This window comes from Salvelinus alpinus, chromosome 30 (genome assembly GCF_045679555.1).
Source record: "Salvelinus alpinus chromosome 30, SLU_Salpinus.1, whole genome shotgun sequence".
NCBI lineage: Eukaryota > Metazoa > Chordata > Actinopteri > Salmoniformes > Salmonidae > Salvelinus > Salvelinus alpinus.
In genome coordinates, this window is record NC_092115.1 from 3,885,286 (window position 1) to 3,903,801 (window position 18,516).

The window sequence follows — 18,516 nt, forward strand, 5'->3', positions numbered from 1 at the left end:
TAATTTATGTTAAAGGTGAATAAAAACATTTATTTTTTATTTTTATTTTTTAAGAATACAATTGTTTGACAACACAGTTTTTCTAAGCTTTTTAAATGATATCAAACTCAACCTGTGTGTCTTTCCCAGTGATGAAGACATGGATGTCTCATGGTAGGGTGGGATATGCAAAAATGGGTCAACATCTCCTAAATGTTTTAGCATTCAGATCCAAAAAGTTATTTTCTGATGCTTCTACCATGTATGGAGAGTGTTCATTGGGTGTTATCCAGATGTTCATATTGTCATACGGCAGGTAGCCTAGTGGTTAGAGTGGAGGGGCGGCAGGTAGTCTAGTGGTTAGAGTGGAGGGGCGGCAGGTAGTCTAGTGGTTAGAGTGGAGGGGCGGCAGGTAGTCTAGTGGTTAGAGTGGAGGGGCGGCAGGTAGTCTAGTGGTTAGAGTGGAGGGGCGGCAGGTAGTCTAGTGGTTAGAGTGGAGGGGCGGCAGGTAGTCTAGTGGTTAGAGTGGAGGGGCGGCAGGTAGTCTAGTGGTTAGAGTGGAGGGGCGGCAGGTAGCCTAGTGGTTAGAGTGGAGGGGCGGCAGGTAGCCTAGTGGTTAGAGTGGAGGGGCGGCAGGTAGCCTAGTGGTTAGAGTGTAGGGACGGCAGGTAGCCTAGTGGTTAGAGTGGAGGGGCGGCAGGTAGTCTAGTGGTTAGAGTGGAGGGGCGGCAGGTAGTCTAGTGGTTAGAGTGGAGGGGCGGCAGGTAGTCTAGTGGTTAGAGTGGAGGGGCGGCAGGTAGTCTAGTGGTTAGAGTGGAGGGGCGGCAGGTAGCCTAGTGGTTAGAGTGGAGGGGCGGCAGGTAGCCTAGTGGTTAGAGTGGAGGGGCGGCAGGTAGCCTAGTGGTTAGAGTGGAGGGGCGGCAGGTAGTCTAGTGGTTAGAGTGGAGGGGCGGCAGGTAGTCTAGTGGTTAGAGTGGAGGGGCGGCAGGTAGCCTAGTGGTTAGAGTGGAGGGGCGGCAGGTAGCCTAGTGGTTAGAGTGGAGGGGCGGCAGGTAGTCTAGTGGTTAGAGTGGAGGGGCGGCAGGTAGCCTAGTGGTTAGAGTGGAGGGGCGGCAGGTAGCCTAGTGGTTAGAGTGGAGGGGCGGCAGGTAGTCTAGTGGTTAGAGTGGAGGGGCGGCAGGTAGTCTAGTGGTTAGAGTGGAGGGGCGGCAGGTAGCCTAGTGGTTAGAGTGGAGGGGCGGCAGGTAGTCTAGTGGTTAGAGTGGAGGGGCGGCAGGTAGCCTAGTGGTTAGAGTGGAGGGGCGGCAGGTAGCCTAGTGGTTAGAGTGGAGGGGCGGCAGGTAGCCTAGTGGTTAGAGTGGAGGGGCGGCAGGTAGCCTAGTGGTTAGAGTGGAGGGGCGGCAGGTAGCCTAGTGGTTAGAGTGGAGGGGCGGCAGGTAGCCTAGTGGTTAGAGTGGAGGGGCGGCAGGTAGTCTAGTGGTTAGAGTGGAGGGGCGGCAGGTAGTCTAGTGGTTAGAGTGTAGGGACGGCAGGTAGTCTAGTGGTTAGAGTGGAGGGACGGCAGGTAGTCTAGTGGTTAGAGTGGAGGGGCGGCAGGTAGCCTAGTGGTTAGAGTGGAGGGGCGGCAGGTAGTCTAGTGGTTAGAGTGTAGGGACGGCAGGTAGTCTAGTGGTTAGAGTGTAGGGACGGCAGGTAGCCTAGTGGTTAGAGTGGAGGGGCGGCAGGTAGCCTAGTGGTTAGAGTGGAGGGGCGGCAGGTAGCCTAGTGGTTAGAGTGGAGGGGCGGCAGGTAGCCTAGTGGTTAGAGTGTAGGGGCGGCAGGTAGCCTAGTGGTTAGAGTGGAGGGGCGGCAGGTAGCCTAGTGGTTAGAGTGTAGGTGCGGCAGGTAGTCTAGTGGTTAGAGTGTAGGGGCGGCAGGTAGCCTAGTGGTCTACATTCTGTGTCTCTCTGGAGTACTGTCTCTCTAGCAGTATGTCTGTCTGTTTTGGAGTATGGAACTGAGAGGAGAGAACGCAAGGAAATCAAGATAGTTGTGGCATCTTTCCAAATAACTGACTCAAAGGTCTTTGACTTCTCAAACACGTCAGAAAGCTAACAAGATGCTCCGTCACCTTATTAATTAATCCACTTAGATAACACGACCCCTCGTTTAGTATTAGGAAATGTAGCTGTCTTCATTGTTTCTGTGACGGGCCTAAACCATTAGAAATATGATGACCATTGTCACGATCGTCTTGTGAAGAGAGAGAGGACCAAAACGGAGCATGTGAAAAATAAGACATCTTCTTTTTATTTTAAGAAGGAAAAACGAAACAAAACACTTTACAAACTAACAAAACAACAAACGACCGTGAAGCTACAAAACGAAAGTGCACACACAAGCTACTAACGTTTAGACATAGACAATTACCCACAAATACATGATGCCTATGGCTGCCTTAAATATGGCTCCCAATCAGAGACAAATGAAAGACATCTGTCTCTGATTGAGAACCACTCAGGCAACCATAGACATACCTAGACACATTCACTCAACCATAGACATACCTAGACACATTCACTCAACACAAACCCATACACTACACCCAACACCCCCTTTACCATATAACCACCCAAACTAGACAAAACACAAACATTCCCCATGTCACACCCTGACCTAACTAAAATAATAAAGAAAACAAAGAATACTAAGGCCAGGGCGTGACAACCATGCATCGTTTTAGCTTTTTCATTGTAAGCTCATTTACTTGTGTTGCTGCCAGCCAAATAGCGTCGCACCTCTGTTGTCATGTGATGAAAATGAAACTATTTTCTGACGAATGTATTTTCTGTGAAGGAAAACTATAGTTCCACGTCCCTGATCACTCTACTGAAGAAAAAAAACACTGACATTCAAAATAAAACATTCCCCTGTTCCCTCTTCCTCCCGTTGTGCTATTTACAAACACACACGTGACTGGCACCACTGTCCTGGGGAACTAGGTAAGCTTCATCATGTAAAATAACGTGAGCTGTGAAATAAGAACGGAAACTGCTTCATCGCTTAACACATTGCACAAGTTGACTGCAGGAATTTACTTTTAAAAATGTCTACAAATATTAGTGTGTGTAAAAATAAGAATAAAAATAAATGTTTTCAAAGGTATTGAAAAGCCATCCCGTGGCTATTTCTAAATAACAAGGTATACTACCCCGGTATACTGCCCCGGTATACCTCCCCATCCTACAAAGTGCCATTCAAATCAAAAGGGGTGTGGTGAAAAAGTGATTGAAATGAAATGCAACAACCCTTCAGTTCTAATTGGTTGTCATGTACATGGTCCTGTCTTCACCTGTAAAAGACCCATTGTAAAGACTGAGAATGAACAGTGGTGTCCGAAGACATGATATCCTCTCTCAATGACCAATAACACAGGAGGGTAGAATGTCTTGTGGGTGTGATCGTTGACCCTCTGTAACTTGTGGGTATGACCTTTGACCCTCTGTAACTTGTGGGTATGACCTTTGACCCTCTGTAACTTGTGGGTATGATCTTTGACCCTCTGTAACTTGTGGGTATGACCTTTGACCCTCTGTAACTTGTGGGTATGACCTTTGACCCTCTGTAACTTGTGGGTGTGATCTTTGACCCTGTGTGACTTTCTCACTCTTCATTATTCAGGATTCATTCAGTGCCCTGGCCTCTCCTCTTCCCACTGCCCTGGCCTCTCCTCTTCCCACTGCCCTGGCTGTGTTCCCAGAGGCCTTCAGTTCCGTCCTGTCCTGTGACTGTTCTGCTCTGTTCTACTCTGCCCTCCTCTGTCCTGTTCTTTTTTGTCCTGTTCTGCTCCGTTCTGTTTTGACTGTGTGGTGTTGGTGAAAGCTGGGAGTTTAGCCAAGTAGACCGTCCACTTCACCTCCCACCCAGCCCCCCTTGCCTCCGCCTCCTCCTCCTCCACCCCCTCGCCTCAATTCAAAGGGGCTTTATTGCCAAAGCAAGTGAAAAAACAAACAAAAGCAAAGAAGACAAAACAACAAACCTAAAACTATTACAATTGAACAGTAAACATTGCATTCAAAAGGGTTTAAAAAATAGACATTTCAAGTCTTATATTATCTACTGTGTAAAGTGTTTTAGCAATTCTCATGGCCTTTTCTCATGGCAACGGGTCACAAATCTTGCTAATGTGGTCAGGAAGTGCAGCTCGGTTTCAGACCTGGCCCTCTAGAGAAGACAGGCTATGGCGGAATCTCTCAATAGTAAGGCTATTCTCTCTGAGTCTGTACACTATTTTTTTTATTTAACTTTTATTTAACTTGGCAATCTGTTATGAACAAATTATTATTTACAATGACGGCCGACACCGCCCAAACCCGGACGAGGCTGGGCCAATTGTGCGCCTCCCCTATGGGACTCCCAATCACGGCCGGTTGTGATAGAGCCGGGAATCGAACCAGGGTCTGTAGTGACGCCTGTAGCACTGAGATGTAGTGCTTTAGACTGCTGCGCCATTCGGGAGCCCTAAATCCTTGACATTCCTTAATTTTCCACCTGATAGGTGTGGCATATCAAGAAGCTGATTAAACAGAATGATCATTACACAGGTGCACCTTGTGCAGGGGACAATAAAAGGCAACACAATGCCGCAGTCTCAAGTTGAGGGAGCGTGCAATTGGCATGTTGACTGCAGGAATGTCCACCAGAGCTTTTGCCAGAAAATTAAATGTTAATTTCTCTACCAAAAGCCGCCTCCAACATAGTTTTTTACAAATTTGGCAGTACGTCCAACCGGCCTTACAACCACAGACCATGTGTAACCACACCAGCCCAGGACCTCCACATTCGGCTTCTTCACCTGCGGGATCGTCTGAGACCAGCCTCCCAGACAGCTGATGAAACTGTGGGTTTGCACAACCAAATACATTTCTTCACAAACTGTTTGAAACCGTCTCAGGAAATTTCATCTGCGTGCTCGTGGTCCTCACCAGGTTTTTGACCTGACTGCAGTTCGGCTTTGTCACCAACAGCAGTGGGCGAATGTTCACCTTCGATGGCACTGGCACGCTGGAGAAGTGTGCTCTTCACGGATGAATCCCGGTTTCAACTGTATTGGGCAGCTGGCAGACAGCGCGCGTCTGGCGTCGTGTTGGCGAGCGGTTTGCAGATGTCAACGTTGTGAACAGAGTGCCTCATGGTGGCGGTGGGGTTATGGGGGTATGGTATGGGCAGGCATAAGCTATCGACAACGAACACAATAGCTTTTTATTGATGGCAATTTGAATGCACAGAAATACCTTGATAAGATCCTGAGGCCCATTGTCGTGCCATTAATCCGCCGCCATCACCATGTTTCAGCGTAATAATGCACCGCCTCGTGTCATAAAGATCTGTACACAATTCCTGGAAACTGAAAATGTCCCAGTTCTTCCATGGCCTGCATACTCACCAGACATGTCACCCATTGAGCACATTTGGGATGCTCTGGATCGACATGTACGACAGCGTGTTCGAGTTCCTGCCAATGTCCAGAAACTTCGCACAGCTATTGAAGAGGGGACAACATTCCACAGGCCACAATCAACAGCCTGATCAACTCTATGTGAAGGAGATGTGTTGCACTGAATGAGGCAAATGGTTTGTCACACCAGATCCTGACTGGTTTTCTGATCCACGCCGCTACCTTTATTTAAGGTATCTGTGACCAACAGATGCATATCTGTATTCCCAGTCATGTGAAATCCATAGATTAGGGCCTAATGAATTTATTTAAATTGTCTGATTTTCCTTACACAAACTGTAAATCAGTAAAATATTTGAAATTGTTGCGTGCTGTTTGTCCCGTTTTATGAATTCTTGGTTGGTGAGCGGACCCCAGACCTCAGAACCATGGAGGGTAATGGGTTCTATAACTAATTTAAAGTATTTTTTGCCAGATCTTAATTGGTATGTTGAATTTTATGTTCCTTTTAATGGCGTAGAAGGCCCTTCTTGCCTTGTCTCTTAGATCGTTCATAGCTTTGTGGAAGTTACCTGTGGAGCTGATGTTTAGGCCGAGGTGGGTATAGTTTTTTGTGTGCTCTAGGGCAACCGTGTCTAGATGGAATTTGTATTTATGGTCATGACAACTGGACCTTTTTTGTAACAACATTATTTTTGTCTTACTGAGATTGTGTCAGGGCATAAGTCTGGCAGAATCTGTGCAGAAGATCTACGTGCTGCTGTACGCCCTCCTTGGTTGGGGACAGAAGCACCAGATCATCAGCAAACAGTAGACATTTGACTTCAGATTCTAGTAGGGTAAGGCCGGGTGCTGCAGACTGTTCTAGTGCCCTCGCCAATTCATTGATATATGTTGAAGAGGGTGGGGCTCACGCTGCATCCCTGTCTCACCCCACGGCCCTGAGGAAAGAAATGTGTCTGTTTGTTGCCAATTTTTACCGCACACATGTTTGTGTACATTATAAAATCAATGTCATATGTTTTCACCCAACACCACTTTCCATCAGTTTGTATAGCAGACCCTCATGCCAAATTGAGTCAAACGCTTTTTTGAAATCAACAAAGCATGAGAAGACTTTGCCTTTGTTTTGGTTTGTTTGTCAATAAGGGTTGTGCAGGGTGAACACGTGGTCTGTCGTATGGTAATTTGGTAAAAAGCCAATTTGACATATGCTCAGTACACTGTTTTCACTGAGGAAATGTATACGAGTCTGCTGTTAATGATAATGCAGAGGATTTTCCCAAGGTTGCTGTTGGTGCATATCCCACGGTAGTTATTGGGGTCAATTTTGTCTCCACTTTTGTGGATTGGGGTGATCAGTCCTTGGTTCCAAATATTGGGGAAGATGCCAGAGCTAAGGATGATGTTAAAGAGTTTTAGTATAGCCAATTGGAATTTGTGATCTGTATATTTTATCATTTAATTTAGGATACTGTCAACACCACAGGCATTTTTGGGTTGGAGGGTTTGTATTTTGTCCTGTAGTTTATTCAATGTAATTGGAGAATCCAGTGGATTCTGGTAATCATTAATAGCTGATTCTAAGATTTGTAGTTTATCATGTTTTTGCTGTTTGTTCTTTGTTATAGAGCCAAAAATATTGGAGAAGTGGTTTATCCACACATCTCCATTTTGAATAGATAAACTTTTCATGTTGTTGTTTGTTTAGAGTTTTCCCAGAAGTGGTTAGAGTCTATGGATTCTTCAATCACATTGAGCTGATTTCTGACGTGCTGTTCATTCTATTTCCGTAGTGTATTTCTGTATTGTTTTAGTGATTCACCATAGAGAAGACCTAGGCTGAGGTTTTCTGGGTTTCTGTTATTGGTTGGAAAATATTCTAAATTTCTTGGGTAGCAACCCTAGATTTGTGTCGGTGTTTAGACGATATATTGGTATGGTTTGCCGGCCCTCGACCTTCATCTCAGGCCTAACAACACCCTTGCCAATATATTCTCCAAACACCGGCTTCGAGGGCATTATCACTTAAATGCGGCGGTGCTTCGGGGTGTTTGTGGACTGACTGTGAACGCTCTGAGAGACTCTGGGTTGAGGTCTGTGATAAAGTAGTCTACAGTACTACTGCCAAGAGATGAGCTGTAGGTGTACCTACCATAGGAGTCTCCTCAAAGCCTACCATTGACTATGTACTGAACCAGCGTGTGACAGAGCTGGAAGGAGTTGTGACACGTTTTTTGTTGGTTGTTTTGTCGTAGTTGTGTCTAGGGGGGAATATGGGGGAGGGAATGCTGTCACCTCCAGGTAGGTGTTTGTCCCCCTGTGTGCTGAGAATGTCAGGTTCTTGTCCAGTTCTGGCATTTAGGTCACCACAGACTAGTACATGTCCCTGGGCCAGGAAATAGTTGATTTCCCCCTCCAGGATGGAGAAGCTGTCTTCATTAAAGTATGTGGATTTTGGTGGGGGGATATAGGTAGCACACAGGAGGACATTTTTCTCTGTTGAGATTATTTCCTTCTTTATTTCTAACCAAATGTAAAATGTTCCTGTTTTGATGAATTGAATAGTGGATTAGGTCTGCTTTATATGAAATTAGCATAACTCCTGAATCTCTTCCCTGTGTGACACCTGGTAGTTTGGCTGATGGGACTACCAGCTCTCTTTTAACTCAGAGGGCAACCAGTGGGTCCGTCTCCTCTCTCTCTGAACCTCACTCGCTCTCTCTCTTGGTCTCTCTCTCACAATCGCTCTCTTCCTGACCCTCTCTTTCTCTCTTGGGCTCGCTGTCTCTCTCTTTCTCTCTCCTTGATCGCCCCCCCTTCCTAATCTAATCCAATTACTTATACTCTAGTAACCAGGGGCAACCCTTGCTTGTCAGTGATTTGTCAGCTGGTGCGCATGCAGTGCTCTGTGTCTGTTAGTACACAATACAAGCAAAGAGGCCTAACAAGGAACATCTTTTCTCTGCCACTCACGCTACTGTGTATCCCAAATGGAAACCCTATTCCATATATAGTGCACTACTTTTGACCAGAGTCCAATGGGCCCTAGTGCACTATAAAGGGAATAGGGTACCTTTTTTGGTACGCAGCCTAGAGCCCTGTAACACTCAGATGACCCCGTACTAATACAGCATTTTATACAGAAGTAAGGCAGGTCAGGAAACTAGTGCATCATATGATACCCCATAGATAAATGGTATCAGGCAGAACGACAGATTTGTACCTTGTCAGCTCGGGGATTCGAACTTGCAACCTTTCGGTTACTAGTCCAACGCTCTAACCACTAGGCTACCCTGCCACCCTAGTTATGTCACATGTGCAGTTAACAATCGTATATGGGAATATCTGCTCAATCTAAATGTACAACCAACTGATTGCAGCGTTACAGCAAAAATGGACGAGGAAGGTAGAAGGGGGAGAAGGTAGGGAACTTGTTTGTCCTCCCTGAATTAAAGACCAACATTGGCAACAACAAAAAATGTCAGAAAGAAATAAACCAGTTTAACTTGAGGACCAAAATGTTGACCGCGGCGCCATACAAGTTGCAAAAATAGTTGAAGAGATTTGTTGATGTTCTGATTCCGTGGCACATGGTTTATCAACTGTCTCTCTGTCTCTTTGTGTCTCCCCAGATCCTGTTCATTAATCTGTCTCTCTCTCCCCAGATCCTGTTCATTAATCTGTCTCTCTCTCCCCAGATCCTGTTCATTAATCTGTCTCTCTCTCCCCAGATCCTGTTCATTAATCTGTCTCTCTCTCCCCAGATCCTGTTCATTAATCTGTCTCTCTCTCCCCAGATCCTGTTCATTAATCTGTCTCTCTCTCCCCAGATCCTGTTCATTAATCTGTCTCTCTCTCCCCAGATCCTGTTCATTAATCTGTCTCTCTCTCCCCAGATCCTGTTCATTAATCTGTCTCTCTCTCCCCAGATCCTGTTCATTAATCTGTCTCTCTCTCCCCAGATCCTGTTCATTAATCTGTCTCTCTCTCCCCAGATCCTGTTCATTAATCTGTCTCTTTGTGTGTCCCCAGATCCTGTTCTGTACATTGAACACCCATAAGATCGACATGGAGAAGCTGCTTGGTGGTCAGATCGGCCTGGAGGACTTTATATTCGCCCACATTAAAGGGATTAAGAAGGAGGTGGAGGTGTTTAAATCAGAGGAGGCCCTGGGACTCACCATCACAGACAACGGGGCGGGATACGCCTTCATCAAGGTAGGATTTTGTTTAAATATAAAAAGATATAGATTTGATTGAGATATGAAAGGTCGGAGAGTTTGCGAGTCAGAATGGCAGTGGGTCGGATCATAACCCATCCTGACTCTGGTAGCCTTTACATGTGTCAGGGTCCCGAGTACTAACTGCTCGACTACACAGGCCACATCAAGGTAGGATCCAATCAATCAATCAATAAAATCTAGTTTAGTACTACCTGGTCTTAGAGAGGCTAGTTTAGTACTACCTGGTCTTAGAGAGGCTAGTTTAGTACCACCTGGTCTTAGAGAGGCTAGTTTAGTACTACCTGGTCTTAGAGAGGCTAGTTTAGTAATACCTGGTCTTAGAGAGGCTAGTTTAGTACCACCTGGTCTTAGAGAGGCTAGTTTAGTACTACCTGGTCTTAGAGGGGCTAGTTTAGTACTACCTGGTCTTAGAGAGGCTAGTTTAGTACCACCTGGTCTTAGAGAGGCTAGTTTAGTACTACCTGGTCTTAGAGGGGCTAGTTTAGTACTACCTGGTCTTAGAGAGGCTAGTTTAGTACCACCTGGTCTTAGAGAGGCTAGTTTAGTACTACCTGGTCTTAGAGGGGCTAGTTTACCTTAAGGCTGGTTTTATGATCAAAGTTTTCCACCAACATCTTGTATAGACAGCAACAATAATGGCGTCTTTCTCTAGTCACTAACAGAGGCTACCTCCGCCTTGACTCGCTGGGGAGGGTTTTGGATAAACACCGAAAATAAGGTCTGTGGTAAACACAGGCGTAGGGGGATCATATACATTTTGTTCTATAAGATAATATTCATTAGCTAACGTCACTTTTTTGTGAATTTTGAAGCATTTATGTCATCAAAACAAGCACATTCACAAAGGTCACGTTAACTGACTGGTATTATCTCATACAACACAACGTATCAGATCTACAAAACTTGTGTTAACCTCTGTCCTTTATTTTCGCTATTTATCCCCAAAACCCCAGTGCCCCCCCCCCCCCCCATATGAATGTCTGAAGGAAACAGCGGTATTCATGTCAGGGTTTTAGGACTACAAGCTGGTGGGCTCTATAGCCCAGTGTGTAAAACATTGCTCCAAGACACCCCCTTGTGTTGGTGGAGCGTCATGGTATCTTCAGAGCATTTACACCAGCGGTTTTCTTACCGTTTTGATTAGCGTTTACAGATGACAGACAGACCCCCTGGGTACACGAACCAGCTTAAAGGGAAAGACGGAGTGTAGTATCTTTGTATATACTGTATGCAGTGTGGGTCAATTATTGTGCCTATATAATCTGCTTATTGTTGTCAGCACTAGTTCACCAGGGCCCAGGTTTCCCGACAGCGATGGAACTTAGACTTCTGAGGGTTTTTTTAAAGCGATGCCTCTTTCCTACAACGGCCGAAGATGTATCCTGTTTTCTCAGAACACCCCACTGAGAGAAGGTTCACTAAGTGTGTCGTTGAGGCGTAGTGTTGATTCTGATAGGATGGAAAGAAAGGGAGCGCTGCTCTCAGATCAGTTTTCTACATTCAAATCTGACCTTTAACATGAGAATTATTTCACACAACTGACAATGGATCAGTTTTCTACATTCAAATTTTACCTTAATGGTCAAATCCACTCAAACTATCTCTAGCGCTGTTTTGCATCAGTTCACGGTTGATTCAGTCCCAACATGTTTTGCATCAGTTCACGGTTGATTCAGTCCCAACATGTTTTGCATCAGTTCACGGTTGATTCAGTCCCAACATGTTTATCATCAGTTCACGGTTGATTCAGTCCCAACATGTTTATCATCAGTTCACGGTTGATTCAGTCCCAACATGTTTTACATCAGTTCACGGTTGATTCAGTCCCAACATGTTTATCATCAGTTCACGGTTGATTCAGTCCCAACATGTTTATCAACAGTTCACGGTTGATTCAGTCCCAACATGTTTATCATCAGTTCACGGTTGATTCAGTCCCAACATGTTTATCATCAGTTCACAGTTGATTCAGTCCCAACATGTTTTATCATCAGTTCATGGTTGATTCAGTCCCAACATGTTTTACATCAGTTCACGGTTGATTCAGTCCCAACATGTTTATCATCAGTTCACAGTTGATTCAGTCCCAACATGTTTTATCATCAGTTCACGGTTGATTCAGTCCCAACATGTTTATCATCAGTTCACGGTTGATTCAGTCCCAACATGTCACTTATCAAGATATTGGACTTTCAAGAAGCAAAGTGTCACAGGCCACGTCATCATGATGATGATGCAACATTAGAATTAATTGACAATACTGACGACCAATCCGCTCCTAAGAGAGATATTATTGAGGCGGCTTATTCTAATGCGTATCCAATTAAAATGCTCTAAATCCCAGATTTGGCACATTGTGTTCATGTTAGGCGACACATCATGAGATATATACTGAGACTAATTACAGACGGTAGCCTACAAGTAACAGAGTAGAACTCAATTGAATGAACATGAAATGTATTTCGATATGATTGAATTATACACTGTAGGCTATTCATTTTTTTTATGCAGTCATCTCGGTTTCCATTTGAAACATCGTTTTATCCTTCGATTTGTTTGTAACATTTGCAAAGACATTTGTAACTTTGTATTTGTAGTCAACTTTGTTTCCGATGTTTTCAGTGGTCACAGAGAGACAGATTAACATCTTGATTCTATGTTTAGCGGTAGATCTTGTGTGTATAAAGTGACGCTGGAGGGCAAAAAAACTAACATCTACCGACGCTCTCCTCTGTTCTAGAGTGGTCTGAGGAAGAGGTTCGATTACGAGCGTTTTAAAGAGCAACTTTAGTAACGATGGTTTTGGGAAACAGCCCGTAGACTTAACGATGCTCTAACAATGAACTTAGCCTTATAAGATGGTTTTGGGAAACAGCCCGTAGACTTAACGATGCTCTAACAATGAACTTTTAGCCTTATAAGATGGTTTTGGGAAACAGCCCGTAGACTTAACGATGCTCCTACGAAGGTTCTAACGATGAACTTAAGATGCTTTTTGGGAAACCGGGCCCTGGTCATACTCCTTGGCGAATAAAAGTGCCTCTGATTCTGGTTGTGGTTCTGAAGGGACCTGGTTGGTCATAAAGCTGATTGTGGTTCTGAAGGGACCTGGTTGGTCATAAAGCTGATTGTGGTTGGTTCTGAAGGGACCTGGTTGGTCATAAAGCTGGTTGTGGTTCTGAAGGGACCTGGTTGGTCATAAAGCTGATTCTGATTCTGAAGGGACCTGGTTGGTCATAAAGCTGGTTGTGGTTCTGAAGGGACCTGGTTGGTCATAAAGCTGATTCTGATTCTGAAGGGACCTGGTTGGTCATAAAGCTGGTTCTGGTTCTGAAGGGACCTGGTTGGTCATAAAGCTGATTCTGATTCTGAAGGGACCTGGTTGGTCATAAAGCTGGTTGTGGTTCTGAAGGGACCTGGTTGGTCATAAAGCTGATTCTGATTGTGGTTCTGAAGGGACCTGGTTGGTCATAAAGCTGATTGTGGTTCTGAAGGGACCTGGTTGGTCATAAAGCTGGTTCTGGTTCTGAAGGGACCTGGTTGGTCATAAAGCTGATTCTGATTCTGAAGGGACCTGGTTGGTCATAAAGCTGGTTCTGGTTCTGAAGGGACCTGGTTGGTCATAAAGCTGGTTCTGGTTCTGAAGGGACCTGGTTGGTCATAAAGCTGGTTCTGGTTCTGAAGGGACCTGGTTGGTCATAAAGCTGGTTGTGGTTCTGAAGGGACCTGGTTGGTCATAAAGCTGGTTCTGGTTCTGAAGGGACCTGGTTGGTCATAAAGCTGATTCTGATTCTGAAGGGACCTGGTTGGTCATAAAGCTGGTTCTGATTCTGAAGGGACCTGGTTGGTCATAAAGCTGGTTCTGAAGGGACCTGGTTGGTCATAAAGCTGATTCTGGTTGTGGTTCTGAAGGGACCTGGTTGGTCATAAAGCTGATTCTGGTTCTGAAGGGACCTGGTTGGTCATAAAGCTGGTTCTGGTTCTGAAGGGACCTGGTTGGTCATAAAGCTGATTGTGGTTCTGAAGGGACCTGGTTGGTCATAAAGCTGGTTGTGGTTCTGGTTCTGAAGGGACCTGGTTGGTCATAAAGCTGGTTGTGGTTCTGGTTCTGAAGGGACCTGGTTGGTCATAAAGCTGGTTGTGGTTCTGAAGGGACCTGGTTGGTCATAAAGCTGATTCTGATTCTGGTTCTGAAGGGACCTGGTTGGTCATAAAGCTGGTTGTGGTTCTGAAGGGACCTGGTTGGTCATAAAGCTGATTCTGGTTCTGAAGGGACCTGGTTGGTCATAAAGCTGATTGTGGTTCTGAAGGGACCTGGTTGGTCATAAAGCTGATTCTGGTTCTGAAGGGACCTGGTTGGTCATAAAGCTGGTTGTGGTTCTGAAGGGACCTGGTTGGTCATAAAGCTGATTCTGGTTCTGAAGGGACCTGGTTGGTCATAAAGCTGGTTCTGGTTCTGAAGGGACCTGGTTGGTCATAAAGCTGATTCTGGTTCTGAAGGGACCTGGTTGGTCATAAAGCTGGTTGTGGTTCTGAAGGGACCTGGTTGGTCATAAAGCTGGTTCTGAAGGGACCTGGTTGGTCATAAAGCTGATTCTGGTTCTGAAGGGACCTGGTTGGTCATAAAGCTGGTTGTGGTTCTGAAGGGACCTGGTTGGTCATAAAGCTGATTCTGGTTCTGAAGGGACCTGGTTGGTCATAAAGCTGGTTGTGGTTCTGAAGGGACCTGGTTGGTCATAAACATTTGGGAGGGACCGTACTAGTTCAGTGAACCTCCTCCCTCTCATTTCTTAACAGAGTCAGCCTGTATTAAGTGGATCATATTCACACAGAACCAAAACCCGTCCAGGACAGTGCAGATTATCCTAAATTAGGAGGTAAATCTGCATATATATTTTCTTTATTTCAACTCTTTGAAGCCTTTCAGCTTGTCCTCTGTAGAAACTTGTTGCCCGTTATTTCTTGATGTTTTTAGAGACCTGTCCTATAGATCTTTAATCTCCTGTAGGAATAAAAGATCAATTATACCAAGTTCTAAAAACAATTCATTTGTTGGAACTGATTATGGTTAGACAATTGATTCACTGTTTATGGTTCGACAATTGATTCACTGTTTATGGTTCACTGATTATGGTTAGACAATTGATTCACTATTTATGGTTCACTGATTATGGTTTGACAATTGATTCACTGATTATGGTTAGACAATTGATTCACTATTTATGGTTCACTGATTATGGTTTGACAATTGATTCACTGATTATGGTTTGACAATTGATACACTGATTATGGTTCGGACAATTGATTCACTGATTATGGTTATGCCATTTTTTTGTCCGAAATCAAAGACTTGTGATAATGTCAACATACGCTCTATTTAATTGGGCTTTATTAGCATGGGAAACATACTGTATGTTTTATGTTGCCGAAGCAACTGAAATAAACAAAACAAAAGTGGGAAGAAACAACTAAACATGAACACATTAACAGTGATAATTACACTCACAAAGGATAAATATGTTTCACATGTCATGTTATCTACCGTGTACTGTGTTTTGGTAATATGGAAATAGTTGTAGTAGGAATAGTGGGGGAAAGATAAATAAACAGATAAATATTGGTGGTATTTACAATGTTTGTGCTCCACTGGTTGCCCTGTTTTCAAATCGTGCTGCTGTGATGCACATTGTGGTATTTCACCTCACAGATATTGGAGTTTATCAATGTTAGACTTTTTAAAAATGTTTTTAAGATCTGTGGGAAATACGTGTCTCTAATATGGTCATACCTTTGGCAGGAGGTTAGGAAGTGCAGCTCAGTTTCCAGCTCATTTCTGTGGGCAGCCTTTATTTTCTCAAGAGCCAGGTCTGCCGATGTTGGCCTCTCTCAATAGCAAGGCTATGCTCATTTAATCTGTACAGGTTCATCTCTCTGTAGGTGAGGGCTTTGTGGTGGAATGTGTGGACATCGCTTTCCTTTTTAGGTGGTTATAGAATTTAACAGCTCTTTTCTGGCATTTTGATAATTAGAGGGTATAGTCCTAATTCTTCTCTGCGTGCATTGGTTGGGGTTTTGCGTTGTACATGAAGGATATTTTGGCAGAATTCTGCATGCAGAGTCTCAATTGGGTGTTTGTCCCATTTGAGTGAATTATTGGTTGGCGAGTGGACTCCAGACCTCACAACCATGAAGGGGAATGGATTCTAGAACTGATTTGAAATAGAAAGCCCTCATTGCATTGTGTCTCAGATCAGCCTTGTGGAAGTTACCTGTGGTATTGATGCCGAGGTAGGTATAATTATTAGTGCGCTCTAGGGCAACTGTATCTAGATAGAATTTGTATTTGTTGTCCTGGCAACTGGACCTTTTTTGGAACACCATTATTTTTGGTCTTACTGAGATTTACTGTCAGGGCCCAGATCTTCTGTGCAGAAGATCTAGGTGCTGCTGTAGGCCCTCCTTAGTTGGGGACAGAAGAACCAGATCATCAGCAAACATTTAATTTCAGGGTGAGGCAGACTGTTGTAGTGCCTTTGCCAATTAATTTGTGTGTGTGTGTGTGTGTGTGTGTGCACACAAACATACACACACAAACACACAGTGCATTCGGAAAGTATTCAGACCCCTTGACTTTTTCCACATTTTGTTACGTTACAGCCTGGTTTAGGATACTATTAGGACCACATACCTTTTTGGGTTGGAGGGTTTGTATTTTGTCCTGTAGTTCATTCAATGTAATTGGAGAATCCAGTGGGTTCTGGTTGTCTTTAATAGTTGATTCTAAGATTTGTATTTGATCATGTATATGTTTTTGCTCTTTATTCTTTGTTAAAGAGCCAAATAGATTGGAGAAGTGGTTTACCCATACATCTCCATTTTGGATAGATAACTCTTCATGTTGTTGTTCGTTTAGTGTTTTCCAACTTCCCAGAAGTGGTTAGATTCTATTGATTCTTCAATTACATTGAGCTGATTTCTGACGTGCTGTTCCTTCTTTTTCCGTAGTGTATTTCTGTATTGTTTTAGTTATTCACCATAGTGAAGGTGTAGACTCAGGTTTTCTGGGTCTCTGTGTTTTTGGTTGGACAGGTTTCTACATTTCTTTCTTTAGTTTTTACATTCTTCATCAAAACATTTGTCATTGTTGTTCATTTTCTTAGGTTTTCTGCTATAATATGTTAGCAATGTTAGGTCAAATATAGTGTTCAGGCTTCCTTCTGCTAAGTTTACACCTTCACTATTGCAGGGAAACATTTTGTCCAGGAAGTTCTCTAGGAGGGATTGGATGTCGTTTTTTTTCAGGCTTTGATAACTCGATATAATAACTTGATAACTCATGGTTGAGTATTGCTCTGTTCCATGTAGATTGTGATTTTGCTGTGATCTGATAGGGGTGTCAGTGGGCTGACTGTGAACCCTCTGAGAGACTCTGGGTTGAGGTCAGTGATAAAGTAGTCTACAGTATTACTGCCAAGAGATGAGCTATAGGTGTACCTACCGTAGGAGTTACCTCGAAGCCCACCGTTGACTGTGTACATATCCAGTGTCCGACAGAGCTGGCGCAGCGGTCTAAGGCACTGCATCTCAGTGCAAGTGACTTCACTACAGTTCCTGGTTCGAATCCAGGCTGTGTCCCATAGGGCGGTGCACAATTGGCCCAGAGTAATCCGGGTTTGGCCGGGGTAGGCCATCATTGAAAATAATAATTTGTTCTTAACTGACTTGCCTAGTTAAATAAAAGTTAAATTATATATATATATATATAAAAAGGAGTTGTGACCCGTTGTTGTTGGTTATGTTGTCATAGTTGTGCCTAGGTGGGCATATGGGGGAGGGAATGCTGTCACCTCCAGGTAGGTGTTTGTCCCCCTGTGTGCTGAGGGTGTCAGGTTCTTGTCCAGTTCTGGCATTTAGGTCCCAACGGACTAGTACATGTCCCTGGGCCTGGAAATGATTGATCTCCCCTCCAGGATGGAGAAGCTGTCTTCATTAAAGTATGGGGATCCTATAGGGGGATATAGGTCGCACACAGGAGGACATTTTTCTCTGTTGAGATTATATCCTTATTTATTTCTAACCAGATGTAAAATGTTCCTGTTTTGATGAATTGAATAGTGGGTTATGTCTGCTTTATACCAAATTAGCATAACTCTCTCTGCTTTATAGTCTCTTCCCTGTTTCACACCTGGTAGTGTGGTGGATGGGACTACCAGCTCTCTGTAACCTAGAGGGCAACCAGTGGGTCCGTCTCCTCTATACCACCCACCTGGTAGTGTGGTGGATGGGACTACCAGCTCTCTGTAACCTAGAGGGCAACCAGTGGGTCCGTCTCCTCTATACCACCCACCTGGTAGTGTGGTGGATGGGACTACCAGCTGTCAATAACCTAGAGGGCAACCAGTGTGTCCGTCTCCTCTATACCACCCACCTGGTAGTGTGGTGGATGGGACTACCAGCTCTCTGTAACCTAGAGGGCAACCAGTGGGTCCGTCTCCTCTATACCACCCACCTGGTAGTGTGGTGGATGGGACTACCAGCTCTCTGTAACCTAGAGGGCAACCAGTGGGACCGTCTCCTCTATACCACCCACCTGGTAGTGTGGTGGATGGGACTACCAGCTCTCTGTAACCTAGAGGACAACCAGTGGGTCCGTCTCCTCTATACCACCCACCTGGTATTGTGGTGGATGGGACTACCAGCTCTCTGTAACCTAGAGGGCAACCAGTGGGTCCATCTCCTCTATACCACCCACCTGGTAGTGTGGTGGATGGGACTACCAGCTCTCAGTAACCTAGAGGGCAACCAGTGGGTCCATCTCCTCTATACCACCCACCTGGTAGTGTGGTGGATGGG

At 44.7% G+C, this 18,516-nt stretch overlaps 1 protein-coding gene across 1 annotated transcript in view; it reads left to right on the plus strand.

The window, feature by feature from the left end:
* LOC139560642 (PDZ domain-containing protein GIPC1-like) overlaps positions 1–18,516 on the plus strand; it is a 66,726-nt gene that overhangs the window by 42,762 nt on the left and 5,448 nt on the right. The window contains exon 2 of the mRNA XM_071377614.1: positions 9,452–9,637. Within this exon, the coding sequence (XP_071233715.1) occupies positions 9,452–9,637 (186 nt within the window). The remainder of the gene's footprint in view (positions 1–9,451; positions 9,638–18,516) is intronic.